Source organism: Lycorma delicatula, chromosome 2 (assembly GCF_047948215.1).
Source record: "Lycorma delicatula isolate Av1 chromosome 2, ASM4794821v1, whole genome shotgun sequence".
NCBI classification, from domain to species: Eukaryota; Metazoa; Arthropoda; class Insecta; order Hemiptera; family Fulgoridae; genus Lycorma; species Lycorma delicatula.
Window position 1 is genome coordinate 44,651,196 of NC_134456.1, and position 18,945 is coordinate 44,670,140.

General features: G+C 31.1%; 1 protein-coding gene across 1 annotated transcript in view; it reads right to left on the reverse strand.

Moving 5' to 3' along the window:
• LOC142318773 (carboxylesterase 4A-like) overlaps positions 1 to 9,852 on the reverse strand; it is a 155,885-nt gene extending 146,033 nt beyond the window's left edge. Inside the window, exon 1 of the mRNA XM_075355230.1 lies at positions 9,614 to 9,852. Coding sequence (XP_075211345.1) covers positions 9,614 to 9,820 — 207 coding nt within the window. The 5' untranslated portion in view covers positions 9,821 to 9,852. The remainder of the gene's footprint in view (positions 1 to 9,613) is intronic.
• Between the last annotated feature and the right edge of the window lie 9,093 nt (positions 9,853 to 18,945).

Consider the following 18,945-nt stretch of genomic DNA (forward strand, 5'->3'; position numbering starts at 1 on the left):
TATATTCGCTGTGGAAATAAAAATATAAATAGATCCTTTTTTGTTAATCGATTATTAATTTCATTCTAGTAATTAATAAATTAGTGATAAAAGATTATAAAACAATAAAATTTCTAAACAGTTAAAATTTTATTTATAACTTTGATGAGTAATGTATTGGAAATAAAAATTTATACCGAGAATGATTGGTTTAGTTAAGCGTAATAAAATAAAAAAATAAAAATATATGTCTGGTTACTTTTCTCATTAAGCTATCGTGTTTGTTTTAACTATTAAATGATTAATATTTTTTTTTTACTGCAGAAATACGTACTTAGAAAATTTCTTAGACATTTTATCTATTATTTTACAATTTATGTGTACTAGATATTTGAAAATAATTTAATATATAAGTTGAAAGTCAGAATAATAAATAAAATTTTAATTTAAATGATAAATAAAACAGTGCAGTAAAGTTCAAGTAAACCGGTATAATTTGTGGCACTTTTAAACCGCAGCTACTGCAAGTAACACTTGAACTACGCTCCTCTACAACACTATCCAAAGCTTCTAACTTAATTAATTACATACTAACATTATTTATTTATTCTTTACACCAACTACATACAAGTCGTTGCCCAATTATCAAGCTTCTTCCTTTTTTTGATGACATGAAAATTTTAAAATGTGAAAAATGACAAATTTAACTGAGATTCAAACACAGACACTTTCGATATGAAGAATCTAAGATGTTATTAAAAAAGTAATACATTTTTTTAATACTGGATTTGGATAAAATATTATTTACTAATATTTAATAATAAAAATATTGATGTGGACACTACTTGACTTCCTCGTACGCCTATTAGATTACATATACGCATTTTTTTTTTAATGAAAAGTACATAAAATTTTATTTCATTAATAACTTTTGATATTTTTTTATTGTTATTATTTAGTTATTATTTATTGTAAACTTTTTTACAAAAGAGGTTAATAATTATTAAAAACAAATATATTTAAATTAAAAAAAAAAAAGTTAAAAATAAGGAGGTGAAGTCAGATTTGAACGGATGTGCCTTTCTCTCGTAAAATCAAAACATTTCAATTATTAAAATTTTATTTGGCTACAACTCTGGAACAATGAAAATAAGCACCACTTATGATATATCATTCAATAGCTCTCAATAAGGGCTTATTAATGCATTTAAGAAAAATTCCGAAATCCAGAATTTTTGGATTTTGGGCTTTTTTGGGATTTGGTTCAGTCGATCGCAATCAAACAGGGAGGTGCACAACTAGATGTTACAGCAATCCTAAATCCAAAATTCCAACATTCTACGGCTAATCGTTTTTGAGTTATGCGAAATACATACGTACGTACGTGCAGACGTCACGTCGAAACTAGTCAAAATGGATTCAGGGATGGTCGAAATGGATATTTTCGTTGAAATCTGTAAACCGAAATTTTTCACGATCACAGTAGATCCTTTACTTTGAACAAGGAAGTAAAAACTGCAACAGTCAGTGTAAAGTAAAAAAAATTAATGCATCCCATTTTATAAAACGGGAATAATTTTTTTCTATAAATTAACCTGTGATTGTAAAAAGATTTTTATATCAATAAATAATAATTCAATAATAACCATAAAAAAAAGTATGGAAAAAATCAGAAGCTATTAGTGAAATAAAAATAAAATTTTATGTATTTTTAAAAATGTGTATATGTAATTTAATAGAACTACAAGGAGGTCACGTGGAGTCCATATCAGATTTTTTTAATGGTTAACTTTATTGCACGTGAATCACTTGAGATGAAAGGGAGATTATTTTCTCTGGAGGTAATGGTGTTTATTATGCAACCAGTCCCTGTGTTGAATAGGGTGAAGATGTTTTTTTTGTAACTAAATATCTCTTAAATTTTTGCACGGTTAAAATACTATTTAGATTTATTACATACATATTTGGATTTGAATACTAGAGAGAGGTATCGGTGTTCTTTTTTGGTTGAGATTCAGTTAACCACACGTCTCAGGAACGGTCGACCTGAGATTGTACAAGACTACACTTCATTTACATTCATACATATCATCCTCTGATTTAATACCTTACGATGGTTTTGGAGGTTAAACAGAAAAAACGAGAGGGTTAACATACTGATAAACAGCAGTATATTTGGCGCGACGAGAAACCATTTCGCTTCTCATTTTCTTCGTTTAGCTTGGTATGGAATGTTATTTTTGAAAATGATTTTTTTAATTTTTGGGAGTAACTTGTGGCTCTCGTCAGGTCGACTACAACCTATAACGGTTTTGGAAATTAAGTCTGTATTATTTATTTTTGGTTAGTTTTCTATAGACTTACACATTTCCAAATTTAAAAAAGAGCAGTTAGATAAAGATGTAAGAAAGACTAAATCAGTGTTAAAAAAAACGTCTTATTATTAATATATATCCATATTAGGTGCTTAGCTGGAAAGGTTGCGGTAACCTGACATATGTATATTAAATTTCAAAACATGCATAATATTTTCAAGGTTATTAACTTTTAATGGCAGGGTGAACGTGAAGATGGAAGTGGTTTTTCGTTGAGGAATTCATGATCCAAATATATCATCGTATACTATGCAATAGAGAATCAAAGATTAAAAAATAAAAATCAAGAATTTAAGAAAAACAATTTTAATAAGTAGGCAATAGATTTCTAAAGGCAATGAAGTTCTTTTGTGTTTTTACGGTCAGCAAGGAAATCTTATATCTTATTTAGAATTATAACTTTTTTTGGGAATCAATTATTTGATTGATTTGATGCAATTTTCCATTCAACTCTGTTCAGTGCTAATTTTTACTTTCTCACTTATAGCTTTATTACTGCTGTAATATAAACCTATTACAAAACCGTATAGTGACCAGCCAAATTTTTGGGTGTCGGGGTTTTTTCAAAAGTCGACGTTTCAAGACTCTCTTATTCCAAAATACTTAAATAAATACTACTTTTTTGACGTGATCACCATATTTTTCCCTTTAATATTCTAAATATATTCGCTGTGGAAGAAAAAAAAAATACATCCTTTTTTATTAATCGATTATTTGTTTTCTTCTAATAAATAATTTTTTTGTCTTCAGTCATTTTTATGTAATGATGCAGCTCTCTAAGATTCCTTATATAGTGCTAGTTGTTTCATTTCAGTATACCCCCTACATCCCAGATCTCTAACAATTTGTTTTACATATTCCAAACGTTGCTTGCCTGCACAATTTTTCCCTTCTACCTGTTCCTCCAATATTAAAGCGACTATTCCAGGATGCCTTAATGTGTTGCCTATAACTCTGTTTTTTTTTAACTATATTTTTCCAAATGCTTCTTTCTTCATCTATTTGCCGCAACGCCTCTTCATTTGTCACTTTATCCACCCATCTGATTTTTAATATTCTCCTGTAGCACCACATTTCAAAAGCTTCTAATCTTTTCTTCTCAGGTACTCCGATCGTCCAAGTTTCACTTCCATATAAAGCTACGCTCCAAACATATACTTTCAAAAATCTTTTCCTGACGTTTAAATTAATTTTTGATGTAAACAAATTATATTTCTGACTGAAGACTCGTTTCGCCTGTGCTATTCGGCATTTTATATTGCTCCTGCTTCGTCCATCTTTAGTAATTCTACTTCGTAAATAACAAAATTCTTCTACCTCCGTAATCTTTTCTCTTCCTATTTTTACATTCAATAGTTCGTCTTAGTTATTTCAACAGTAACTAGCCTTTTCTAGCTCTATAAATTTTCAAGGTCAATAAATAATGAATTAGTGATAAAAGATTTTAAAACAATAAAACTTCTAAACAGTTAAAATTTTGGTTATTTATAACTTTGATGAGTAATGTGTTGGAAATAAAAATTTATTCGGAGAACGATCGATTGAGTTAAGTAATTAAAAAAAAAGTATGTTTGGTTACTTCCTCATTAAGCTAATTGTTGATAAGATGATTTAGAAGCCAACACCGAACGCGCGCGCGCACACACGCACACACACACACACACACACACACACACACACACACACACACACACACACACGTACATACGAATATTAACATCCGGAAAATTTCCATCCGGTTTTTTGGGTTCCTTAGGTGTCAAAACGTCAAGATACACTGAAAACCGCTTATGCCGTATTTGGGAAAGTAAAAAAAAGGTAAATCCTAAATAAAACAAAGAATTCACGAAATCAGTAATAATAGTATTATCCATTTTAATCATTGATCTAATTGGATTTACTCTTTTAAAAGCTGTAATTTTAGTTTTCTTTACAGAAATCTTTAAATATAATCATCAACTATCTCAGATTATTTAAAAATATATTATATTATAATTTATCATTATTTCACTCAAAAGTATCAGCTAGTTTGCAAATAATTTATATAAAACTCGTTAATAGTCTGTATAACAACTGATAGTTGTATTTTCCCAGATAACAAACTTATCTTAAAACTGAGATAGTAGATAAATCTTTCCTGGATAGGTCATCTTTAATGATAGTAACATTATATAAATTTTTAATTACAGTAATTAAATGTAGATAAACACCATAACATTTTAAGAATATAAAAATATTATACCATTTAGGATATCCGGGTAACAAATGTCCTGAATCAGTTCCGTGGAACACATAAAGATAAGGTTTTCTGAAAAGCGAGGTTAAGTAGTTAGCCGTTTCCGTTGTTCAATTATAGAATGGATTTCTTTATTTAACTATAACTTAATACATTTTTTTAACTGTTCACAATATTTTAATTTCTTCAATTAAATTTATATCAGACCTACAGCAGAATAGTAAATTTTTAGAGATTAATGTAATATCATTTTATTCATCTAACTGAGAAAAAATTCTTAGAATTAACACGAGATAACCTTAATTTTTGTTTACTCTCTCTCATGTACCCGCGCATATAATCGTCTTTTTTGTTTTCTCTATATCTAATTCATTAGCCAATATTTGGTATTTTTTTTTTTTTTTTTTTTTATAATTAGTTACAGTTTTGTTATTAACACGTACTATACAGTAGTCCTTCAACGTGTTTACATTATTTAAGTGTTTTTAACTTCTATTATTTCAGTTGGTAGTTAAAATTTATGTTTACCGAATACATAATTAGAAAATAAACACTGTAAAAAAGATTAATAAATATTATTAATTACGTCATGGATATATTTAAAAACAATATATTTATACTCGTAAACTGGTACTAGTCACGATTCTAATCGGAGCGTATGTTAAGTACTGATGTATTCTTTATTAAGAAGTGTGGAACGTACAAAGATATTATTCATATTCAAGGCCTACTGTCAATGATCCTACGTAATGTTATATTTACATAAATAAATACTTATTCTATAGTGATAAAATTTTTTATTACAAATAAAACAAATATTTGAAACAAATATTTTTTTATATTATTAAATTTTATTTTTACACTGTTTTTTTTTTGTATTTGCGTTGTTTTTGTTGTTATTTTTAAAATATCAACCGGCATAAATTTTCATTTAAATTTTCTTTCTTTCATATTCAGTTATTAAAATCATATCACTACAATAGCTACAAAACCCAAATAAGAGATTTATATTTATCAAGAATTATTTTAATTCCTTCCGAAACAAACACGTTTTGGAATATTTTTTTCTTTTTATGTAAATTATATAAAATTTCAGGATTATTAAGGATGAAAAATTACACAAAAAAAATATTTTTAAAGTTCCATTGTTTTAAGAAATATTATATTTAATAATCTTAAAAATATCTATAGTTTAACTCGGTTAAACTTAAAGTAAAAGTAAACAAATGACGCTTAACTCTTTTTTCCCTCCCCCGGGCCGGATTCCACAACGAAGCACGACACACTCCGGGGGTGTGTATCTACTCTAACTAGCCTCCCCATTTACCGACAATACGTCCGGCAGAACAGGTAGGCTCACCGGTCAGATCTTTTGTTATCGCCTACCTCTAACCACAGGAGTTCCCCAGGTCCGACTATGCCGTTCCTGTTCCCCACCCCAGGAGCCGGGATTCGGTCTTCATGCCTTCTTGTCTCTAACAGAAACACCCAAAAGGACATCCCCGCCGGGAGTACGATCTTTTCCATTCTCCCCTACAAGAAGGCAAGAGAATCTCTGTGCCTCATCACTGCCATCCATCTGTGCAAGCACAAACGATCCCTCATCCCCTTGTTGCTCTAGCAGCTCTGTCCTTCAGTCGAAAGATCCAAATGCAAGCAAGTGGAAAACTCCCACTACCGGGCCGTACAACCCTCCGTAACGCAGACACCACACCTCCGCGAAGCAGGATATTAGGCTTGCGGACGACCCTCCTGACCATAATTGAAGCACAGTTTGGTGCGGTCAGGACCCGTAGACCCAAACGACATACGCTCCATGCCCCAACACCTGAAGCATCGGTCCCCAGAGTCACGCATGCGGACCCGACAATGCACCCACTCGCCGGGCGATCAACTGTTTGGCCACCACGTTTAGCGTAATGATAGTAGCCTTCTGCGTGCTACAATCGCCGGGCGGAGTGAAGACACGCGAAAATCGGCGTCAGGTCCAACCACCCGCCACCACCTCAGCCTCAGTCAACCTAGAGGACACAGTCCTCTAGGTTGTGAATATGCAGCTCGCCGGCGCTCCTTCGACTGCAGGTCCACCCGCAATCCCGCCGTACTACCACGAATAGCCGTCTTAAGTGCCGCATCCCTTCGGCACCCCGCACACGTATGCGCAGTTCGCCCCCACCGCCCAGCCGCAAAGACAGTATATCACCCAATTCCTGATTCTCCATGGACTGTTTTACCTGCAGCATACGACCGGTCAGCAGACCGAACAACAACCGTACCACTCTCATAACTCTTTTGGTTATAATTACTCTTAGCCTACCGTATTGTATCGGGGCCGATTGAACCAAACAACAAATTCTATTTATTCTTGATTTAATGTTTTTTTTTTTTTTTGTTATTTATCAAATTTATACAGTTTTTTTAATCTCTTAAATTATCCATATTAACATACATGCAAAATTAAAATAGGAGAACAGGCAGTTTTAGCCATTTTTAATTTTTCACTTTTTATATAGCGGTCTTAAAAAATTGAGCTTTGGTACGATGAAAACACTAAATAAGTTATTTAAAATTCTAAAACTTTAAGTCGATCTGATTTAAAAGTGGGGAAGATTTTCAACAATATTTCTAAAATGTTTTTTGCCTCTTATCTTGAAAACCCGTTGACCAAAAACTCGAAATTTGGATAATTCAAATATATAATTCAAATATATATAATTCAAATATATATAATTCAAATATATATATATATATATATATATATTTGAAATATTTATGATATCATATATATCATATTTTATCATATTTATGATAATATTTATACAATTTTCGACCTCATCGGACAAGGAAAGATCACTGTACTCAATTTTTTTTTTTATTAAACTATAATTCTTTTAGCCTTGTTAAGTAACATTACGTCAACAAACTGAATTTTTAAATAATTATTTTAAAAAATAATCTTATAAGGCGGCTAAGTGAGACCAGTACAAAAAATATCAATTTTTTTAAACTTTATTTTTTATAATTGAAAATTCAGTTGTTTCTAGTATTAACAAGAGGACATTTTAAAATAAGTCTGTCTCATAGAATCCAGCTTAAGAATTTTTTTTTAATTTTTGATTCTTTATCTGTTTTTCATGTTGTGACTGTTATTAAAATTGTTATGGGAGTAGCTTTAGGTTGATATCCAAATTTTGTCACGAAAATGGTTGCTTTTTTAAATGGTTTTTAATAACAATTATACCCAAGGTACAGTATAATTTTGATAATATAATTGTAATTTTCTCAAGAAACTCAACTGGACACACTTTTTTCTTCTGACCACTTTGTTCGTTCTTAAAATATTGCATAATTAAGTCATTAACATTTAAAAGGCTTATGGCATATTTGAAATTTTATTTCAAATATGCCAAATAATTTTTTTCATTAAGTGGCAGTATACATCCGGGTTTGCTTGGATGTATCAAAAATAAGTTATTTATTTAAAACGGATAAATTATTTGCAAAAAATAATATACTGATATTTAAAATTCAGTAACATGTAATGGATGGGTGACAAAACCTAGGAATTAATCCAATAAAGCTTCGATTTATTAACATTTTTTTTATAAAAAAATATTAATTATTCATTCATTATCCTGATACCCCTTATTATTTAGTTTTAGTAGAATAAAAATGATACTAACCATAGATCTTTTTGCTTATTTAAAATCTCTTACGCGTATGTATTTACGCATATGAAAGTACAAACGAATTTATTATATGTTTACTTAATTTAAATTATCAGAAGTAATCTCTGTATAAATACAATCCATCGAACTATCTCAATTGTTATGAAGGCATAATTTTAAGCTGATAATCTGATTTAAAAAAATTTGAATAATTCATAAATAATAGCAGTATATAATTAAAATAAAATGAATCTAGCCTAGCTTCTTTCCTGCTGTAAAATTTATAATTGATCCCGAAAAAAAACTGTAAAATATAAGGGAAAATTGTTTTTAAAAAAAACAAGAAAATAAAATAATTTTTATTTTATTTAATTTTTTTAAAATAAATTCTGTACTACTGTTACTGGTAATTTTAATTCGTTATAATTAGTTTGTAAAACTGATTTCACGTATTTCTGCTAATTTTGAAGTCGAGAGTTCTAAGGTTCAAATCCTAGTAAAGGCAGTTACTTTTATACGGATTTGAATACTAGATCGAACCGGTGTTTTTTGGTAGATCGGTTTCAATTAACCAAACATCTCAGAAATGGTCGACCTGAGACTGTACAAGACTACAATTCACTTACAATCATATATATCATTCTCATCCATCCTCTGAAGTAATACCTTACGGTGGTTCCGGAGGCTAAACAGAAAAAAAAGAGAGCTGCGTGAAACAAATGCTTGTCGTGAGTACCGCTAAATTTCTTTCATTACTAGCTTAAAAACCTGTTAAACGGTTAAAATTATATTTTAAACTCAATTTATTTTACAATAAAAATTTTGATTAAATTTAAAGTCAAATTATCCCAAAACTATTTGGTAGCGAAATAAAATTAAAAATTTTAATTTTCCATATTTTTCCTAAATTTACGAGTAATTTTAATTATACATTTAAGTAAAAAATACTGCAAATTTTATTAGAAAATATTTGTATTTTCTTAGAGGAAAGAAATAAAAAGAAAAATATACAATTTTTTTTATTAAGTTCAGTGTTTTTTCGCATGAGATAACAGTTTAAACGTTATTAATCATAGATTATAAATTACTACAGGCAAGCGTAGATAAAAGTGTCACAAATTTCCTACTTTGTTTTTAATAGAGATTTGTTTTTACGTAATTTGTGATTATTTTATAAAAAAAAACCTTATCAAAGATTATTTTCATCATTTATTATTTATCTTTGTGTTTATTACTGTAACATTAAGATAATTTACTTTTAACTTGTTTACAAAATTGTTTGCGAATCATTCATCATCGTATCGCAAAGAAAAAAACTTATCGATAAGAGTTAATGAAAAATGTGTAAATCCTACCTTGAATCTTCGATGTTCGCTAGGAGGTAATGCGTAAGGAATCGCTTGAAATTGATAAATTATTTGTTTATTCCATGCCGAATAATCTATAGATCCTACTAACTTTCCGATTGAAGGAACATTAATGTGGGGGGCTTCGAGCGCAAACGTGGTCGAAGTTACGGCCAAGGTTATAGCCAGTCCCAGCTGCAGTACGATGCGAAGCATCTTGCTCGAAGCACTACGCGCTACTGACGCGATCCACTGTCGCTGGCTCACCCTCGCTTACAATCAATACCACCACATCGCTGACCCAAAAACATTCTATTTTCTTCTGGTCAGCAATTAACGATAAGAAAGTTTTTATAACTTTTTAATACCGTTTATTTAAAAAGAAACTGTCACGTACATTTTATGCCGCAGTAAAATAAAGATAAAACTTATCACATATAAAAAAAATAAACTTTAAACTTAAGAAATATTTTGATATCTTTTAAAGCAAAACTTAATACCGCTTTGATGTTAAATATTTGCTAATATAACTTAATTATTATATATTTGTTTTACGTTAGGTTGCACGAACGTAATAATTTACTTTACATGATTGTCAACGTTAAATTAATTCTATTTAATTAATTATTTCTGTTTATTACTGTTATTTATAAATTATTTTTCATCGTTTAAACTTTTACATAACACTTTGTAAGCGACTATTTTATGTCCTTAACCTAAACTTTATTTTAAAAAAAACGGCTAACTTTTATTAATTACATTTATTTTTTTTTTTGAAAAATTGTCGTGATTTATAAAAGTACTAAATAAAAAAAGTTATAAGCGATTAAATTGCTGTTAAAACTCTTAATTAAATGAACATATTAATTTATAGTTATCACGAACAAATTATTATTATTTTTTTTTTTTTTGAGGTTTCTAGGGGCATCGACTACTTTGGTCATTAGCCCCATCCCACTTCAAAAAAAAAAATAAAAAATAAAAAAGGGTTCAATATTTCACATTTTCATGTGTCAAAAAAATGATCAAAATTTTACTTTTCTTATAACTTCTGATCCAATAAAATTACTTTCTAGGCTTTCCTTTCGGCCATCCTTTTTTACGTTTCTCCATTCTTCTGACGGCCTCAACCTCTGATGACAGCGTATCTGAGGCCTCAGACATGGCATCGTCTTCCTCTATTTCGGATGCCAGTGACGTTCTTCGGCTGACGTCAGTTGATGAAACTTTCGCCGGCGCTGTTAGCATCTTTGCTAAAGAATCTAAATTAATGTGCGATGATGTCTCCGCGGCGGATGAGCCGGACTCTATCTCTACTGCAGTACTGGGTCCGGCTGAAATAGATGCTCTCACCGAAGCTGGTCTTTGCGCTTTGGGAGGCTCTATTGGTACAGGTTTTATTTCATCTGCGCCTGGTGCTTTTTCTATAATAACTTGAACCTCCATTTCCGCAGATTCAGGTTTTCTTGTCACAATTTCTTTAGATTTGTGACTACACGACGGAGCTATCTGTTTCTCTTTGTCAGATAAATCAAGATTTTTAATTCTTACACAAGTTGGTGACTTTACAATCGCAGATTTAGCTGGTTTTTTAAACAGCGCTGGTGTGTCTCTCATGTCAACGGCGTCAGTCCGGGGATGAGCCTTCTCATCTTTACTTTGTTTTCTCTGATGAGTCGACTCAATCTTTGAATCAATGATTCTTTCAATCATCGTCGCAAGACTTGGTGCCATCGTGTTAAGCAACTGCTCCACATTAATTTTAGATGTGGAAGGGGCAGCCGCTGCTTCTGCATAAGAAGTCGATGGTCGTGGTGTACGCTTATTAACAATCTTCTTTGCTTCAGGATAACTTACCTTCTGAAGCGTTTTAACTTCCTGAATTGCTGTTTCTAATTTATATGTAGGGCAGTTTCTTGAACGACAATTGTGATGCCCTTTACAGTTAACGCAGGTTGGAGGGTCTTTACATGGGTAACCCTCATGTGTTTTCTCTCCACATATACATATTTCCTGCGCTTCACATCTTGCTGCTGTGTGTCCGAATCGTTGACACTTAAAACATCTCATCGGCTGCGGGATGAAAGCTCGTACATCAAGCCGATGGTTGCCAGCTCGTACCTTTTCAGGAAATTTGGCCTATTGAATGTCAAAACATGAGAGGCCGAAGGAAGAATCTCACCATTTCTTCTCATAGTAAGTCTGCGACATTGAGTTACTCCCTGACTCGACATTTCTTGTACAATTTCTTCTTCTGTACAATTAAGAGGATCGCGACAAACAACAACTCCTCTGGATGAGTTCAGTGTGCTATGTGGTTGGACAGAAACCGCAAATTCACCGATCTTCTTCAACGCCAAAACTTTCTGGCTTTGCATGTCGTTGATGGTTTCGACATGCAATCCATTAAAAGTTTTACGAATTTCCTTGACAAGACCACCAGCACAATTTGTAACTTCTCTTGCGATAAGGAATGGACTAACTTTTTGAAAGTTTCCATTCTCCCTTGTAATAATTAAAAATCTTGGCTTAGGTGCGCTACAGCCAAATAGACTTTTCTTTAATTCTTTACTGATTCTATCAGCATCTTTCTTTATCCTATCAGATTCTTTACTTTTTTTCTCTTCGCTTGCGGCGAATCGGAGGTTTCTAAACGAGGGTGTTTACGTGCACCCTCTGCCACGTTTGATTGTTCAATATTCATGAACAGTGGATCCCTTCTGTAGCAAGGCTAGCCGCCGGGGTACACCCCCCACTCCAGGGCTACTAACCTTGGAGGTCCTATCCGGTACTCCGGTGGAACCGGCATATGTCCTGGCAGAGAGCGGATGCGCAGTCTCTGCACTGACTCCAGGCTCCTACTCACCGAAGCTTTCAGAGCTCCCATGCCCCGACATACATGGGCACCATTGCTACATGCTTGCCATCGCAGGGGGCATGTGGACAACGGAAGGGTCTCCGTTACACCTCCAATAACATTGACCCTGGCCGCCACACCGCCAGCTCTAAGAGTGGTATGATCCATTTCCAAAATCGTTTGTTATTCCATTTCCTGCAGGTAGCCAAAAATCCAGTCCGTTTAGTGACCTGAAGTTGGAACCAGGTCAAACTTATCAAAGCATAACCGAGGAATTTACTGAGAACCCCGTTAGCCAGCTATATGTAATGTACGAAAGTACAGCTGTTGCCGCCCTGGACGTGGAACATAGATGTTGTGTTCCGGACGTGGGGATTATCTACCTCAGGGCATTATTATTATTATTATTATTATTATTATTTCACTCTGTTGAACTCTATGGCGGAATGGTAACACGTCTGTCTCTCATCGGGGAGGTTCTCAGTTCGAATCAAGTTCAGGTTTGGCACTTATCATCTATCATAAATTAATTATAATTAGACGTAAACCTATTGTTGATATGAGAATAAATAAATATTATTTTTACCATTATTTAATTCAATAGCAACCATATAGTGAACAATAAACGTTTTAACAAATAAAAATACAAAAACTGGTTAATTTTAATCACTTTCAATAAAATATTTTTTTTTAGAAACTTTAAAAAATATATATATATATATATATATATATTGGATATTGGAAGTTCTAAACTTAACTAGTATAGAATTTGATAAAAAAAAAAAAACCTAATATATATATATATATATTAATCTGAAGGGGTAGCATCAAAACCAGCATTATATATATATATATATATATATATATATATGTGTGTGTGTGTGTGCGTGTGTGTGTGTGTGTGTGTGAGCGCGTGTGTGCGCGCACGCAAAATGAATCACGAAGTTCTCTCAGGACTTTCATAATATATTCTACTCATGAAAATAATAGAAAAAGTTCATATAAACATATGTCCTAAAATGATTCGTTTGCGAGTTACGGCTAGTGAAATATTTCGCTCGGATTTCAGCTACCCTAGTAAGATGAGGTCAAACTGAAATTTTTAGAAGGTTGAGGGACAGAATTAGTGATTTCTTATGGTTTTTGATTTAAAACAAAAAAAAAAACTAATAAAATAGACTTCCTTGTACGCCTATTAAATTATATGCACACATTTTTCTACAATCAGAGCTTAACAATTATTAATAAATCAATATATTTAAATTAATAATTTTTTTTAAATTAGTTAAAAAGGTTAAAAAAATCTGTTTACAGTTCGAGGTTAATAGTAGTTATTAATAAAACAATATATTTAAATTATAAAAAAAAGTTAAAAAAACAATAGAGGAAATAAAGTCGGATTCAAACCGATGTGCCTTCCCCTTGTATTACCAAATATTTCATTAATTAATGTTTTATTTGGCTATAACTCTGGAACCAGTGAAAATATGTACCACTTATGATATATCGTTGAAAAGCTTTTAATGAGGGCTGATTACTGCAGTTAGGTAAAAATCAAAAATCCAAATTGCGGTATAAACTTTCTACTACTTTTTTTAAACTTTCTACTACTAGATGTTACGACAGTCCTAAATCCAAAATTTCAACATTCTACGGCTAATCGTTTTTGAGTTGTGCAAGATATATACGTGCGTACGTACATACGTACGTCACGCTGAAACTATATGGATTCAGGGATGGTCAAAATGGATATTTCCGTTGAAATCTAAAAACCGAAATTTTTCGCGATCACGATACTTCCTTTATTTTGTAAAAGAAAGTAAAAATCTGGGATGAAAACAAATAAATTTGGGTAAAAACCGACGTAAATAACTTTTTTTAAATCAGCAATAAACATATAAAACTCTTAAACAAAAGTTGAAAGAATTTAATTCTGAAAATAAAAATGGTGTAAGATAACTTGAATAAAACAAGCAAAAGTTAAAAAATTCGAATTTTAACAGAAAATGTTGTTTTTATAAATCTTTCAAATCATCGAAAAAGAATTTGTTTTTGTTTACATTAAATAAGTACTTATCTGACAAATTAAATTTAGTAAATGTATTGTTTCTACATATAATTCTAATCTTTCTAAATTTTTTTTATTTGCAAGCCGAATCTTTCACTAGCCGTAACTCACAAATGAAGCATATTAGGACATCTGTTTATATAACTTTTTCGATTATTTTCACGAATAGAATTGGTTATGAAAGTCCCGGGAGAACTTTGTCTGTATATACAGATGTCCCTGAAGATGCTGAGAAAACTGCTGAGAAAAGAGACTGATTCAGGACATCAAAATACAGAAAAAAAGTTCATATTTAAAAACGTAAATAAAGTTTTTTATTAAATTTAACGTATTAGAATTAGTTTAAAATCAGGGCACACCAGGTTCAGTTGATTTACTGAAAAAAGGATGTGTAGGTCGTACCTATATAGGTATGACAAGACTGGATCATATAAAACGAATAATCTAGGATACAGAATGTAGTAAATCTGTTGAAATAAATTGGAAACATGATTACGTTCCAAAAACCAATTTAAAAAAATTTTCTTTAAATTTAAATGAAGGTAATTATTTCCATTATTTTTTCAACGAAAATATTGACCATTTTCCAACTAAACCTTTCTAGTTGCCTAACGGTCTGATTTTCCGTGTGTACCTGGGTATTGTCATGCAAAATAAAAATCCCGAGGGAAAGCGTTCCATTTCGTTTGTTTTTTATAGTTCTTCTAATATTTTTTTTAACATTTAGCAATACGTATCAGTATTCACAGTAGTTCCCTAAATTTGACAAGCAAGACACCCTTTTTTGTCGTAAAAAATAGTAGGTATAAGGTTTTTTACCAAACGTTGTCTTTTGAACTTCTTCAGTATAGGAGATGATGAATGCCGCCTTCGTATCGATTGCTTCGCATCGCTATTGTCTCGACGCTCTTTTTAAAATAAGAAATCCAGGTTTCATCTCCGGTAACGATACGATCAAAAAATTCATCGCTTTCAATCACCTCACGCCGCAAAAATTCATTCACTGCAGCAAGATATTTCCTCGCGTGTGTCGGTTAACATCTTCAGCACCCACCCGGCACGCAATTTTTTACTGCCTAATGTTTCAGTAAAACTTCATAAAAGAAATATCAAAAACAATTATGACAGTGAAGCGCCGGTTTTTTCAAAAATTTTCATCAACTTTTTCAATCAAATCATCCGTTGTCACCGACGGCCGGCCGCTACATTCATCATGTACGTTAGTTTAAAATTCGATTCCTCCTTGTACTTACTATTAGGCTGGATCAGGAATTGTAGTACTCACGATAAATCGATGAATACATACAACTAATAACAAAATAACTAAATTAATGTTGTTAACAGCCGCTTACTAGTCACGACCGAAATAACTGGACTAAGCATCGCGTATGTAGGTGGCAAATAAAAAAAGGAGCTTACTGTAAAAACATACCTTGTAATTTCAGATAAAATAATTCTGACTCGCACAAGTTTTATCTCTGGTGAATTACATTTATAACTCACAGATAGTGTAACAACAGATTTATCACTTACAAATAGCTGAAAAGATAGTATTAAGAAAAAACGTCATTCATTCCTATTATACAGTTCAGTATTTTGTTCATTATTTCTATATAGAAACAATGTTTTACAAGTATAGAGTGCTTCTACTCAAATGGAGTAAAATTAATCTATATAGAAATTCTTTGTTGTTTTCTCTTTTCTTTTTTTTTTAATTTCCACTTGAATTTATGATTATTACTCATTGTTAATAATATTTCCTTAGTCACAGTTTTGTTATCGTTTAATCAGCTAACCTATTAATTTTATGCATACGAGTAAGTTTTGTTACGAATGAAAAGTTAATCGTACGAAATAATCAAAAATTTCATAGCCCGTCCCCATCTACAAAAGGAGTAAAATTAGAGTAAAAAACTCCATCTTTATTGGAATAAAATTTAATTAATGTGGCAACCGTGTTCGTGTGTTTATCAACCCACCAACTAGATATATTCATTGTATTATAACTTCTATTGTCCATTCGATTTTATAGGGATGTAGCAACATTTTTCTCATTTCATTGTAATTTTTTTACTTCCTTGTATGAAGTAAAGGAAGTATTATGATCGCAAAAAATTTCGGTTTTCAGATTTCAACGGAAATATCCATTTTGACCATCCCTGAATCCATTTGACACGTTTCGGCGTGACGTCTGTATTCACATATGTATCTCGTATAACTCAAAAACGATTAGTCATAGGATGTTAAAAATTTTGGATTTAGGACTGTTGGACTGTTGTAACATCTAGTTGTGCACCTCCCCTTTTGATTGCAATCGACTGAACCAAAAGGATACAAAAAAGCCCAAAATCCAAAAAAATTGGATTTTGAACTTTTTCTTAACTACAGTAATAAGCCATCATTGACAGCTTTAAATGATATTTCATAAGTGGTACTTATTTTCATAGGTTCCAGAGTTATGGCCAAATAAAATTTTAATTAATGAAATATTTGGATCTTACAAGGGAAGGCCCATCGGTTTGAATCAGATTTCATCTCCTTTTTTATGGTTTTTTTTAATTTATTTTTTAACTTTTTTTTAATTTAAATATATTGATTTAATAATTATTAACCCGTGATTGTAAAAAAAGTTTTATAATAAATAATAATTAAATAATAACCTATAATTTAATTAATAAATATTAATTAAATATTAAAAAGAAAAAGAAAAAAATCAGAAGTTATTAGTGAGATAAACTTTTATATATTTTTAAAAATGTGTGTTTATTATAAACATATTTGGCGAAACATCTGATTATTTAATATTAATTGAAAATTATAATTTAGAATCGTATTAATTTTGGATTTTCAAGTTTAATTTTATTTAATTAATCTGGAATTTCCGTTTAATTTTATCTACATTAAAGTTTACTACAGCGTGACAGAAAAATAGACCCTCACAAAAACAAATGTACACTGAGGCATACATGCCCGATCTTTAATAAAGTGCAAAAACTTCTTATCTTTTAGCTCATTACTCCTCTGATATTGTCGGACAATATGCTCCCTAAGTCGGAGTTGATTATCATTTCGTTTATTTATTTTTTGTTGCTAATCTTTTAATCGCTCTTTGGTTTGATATAATTCGTCTGATGTTAATTTGTGTACACGTTCTCTAGTTTTCAAATTTTCTCTCCCTTTATATTCATCTTCCTCTGTTAATCTTTTTATTCTTTCCTTGGTATTAACGTTTTCTTCCTCTTTATATTTATCATCTTCTCTTAATCTTTTTATTCTTTCTTTGTTTGGTAGATTTTCTTCCTATTTTTTTTTTTTTTTTATTTGCCAACATTTTTTTTTTCTTTGTATTCTTTTTATTCTTTCTTTGGTTTTAAAGTTTTCTTCCTCTTCATGTCGTTTTTTTGAGATTTATTTCTTCATGTTAACTTTCTTTTTCCCGTATGATTGTTTCGTTTTGAAATTAAGAAAATGCGGAATCACGTATATAATCCCAATAACTATAACTGCGGAGGTAATAATGCCATCTACTTTGCACAACAGTCATGAAAAACTGAAGATCCAGTGGAAGACCCACGCGCTAATGCAAAGGAGCTTGTTAATTGACACTTGGCATGTTGCCCGGTAGACACTTAGTCAACAATAGCAAGCCTAATCTCGTTGGTTAAAATTACTCCGAGTTTAGGGAATGTCATCGGCAAAAGAAAAAGCTGTGAAAGTGTGGAAATAATAATAATAAATGTAAATAAAATGGTAATGTAAACAACGTACTGTTTTTGTACACAATACAATTTATTATACAGTTGTTAGTTGAATTTTTTCCGCTAGATAAGTGTAGGGCTCAACAACATAAAATACATAAAATTTTATTTCACTAATAACTTCTGATTTTTTTCATATTTTTTTTTATGGTTATCATAGAATTATTGTTTATTGTAAAAATGTTTTACAATCACGAGTTAAATCAACATATTTCAATAAAAAAAAATAAATAAAAAAAAGTTATAAAGCAGATGAAGTCTGATTTAAAACGATGTGCATTCCCTTGGAAGATCCAAATATTTCATTAATTAAATTTTTATTTGGCTGTAACTCTGGAACCAATGAAAATAAGTTCCACTTATGAAATATCATTGAAAAGCTATCAATGAGGCCTTATCAATATAGTTAAGAAAAAGTCCGAAATCCGAACTGGATTTTGGAGTTTTTTGTACAGTTTTGGTTCAGTCGATTGCAATTAAAAGGGGAGGTGCACAACTAGATGTTACAACAGTCCTAAATCCAAAATTTCAAAATTCTACGGCTAATAGTTTTTGAGTTATGTGAAATACGTACGTACATACATATACACATACATACGTACAGACGTCACGCCAAAACTAGTCAAAATGGATTCAGGGATGGTCAAAATGGATATTT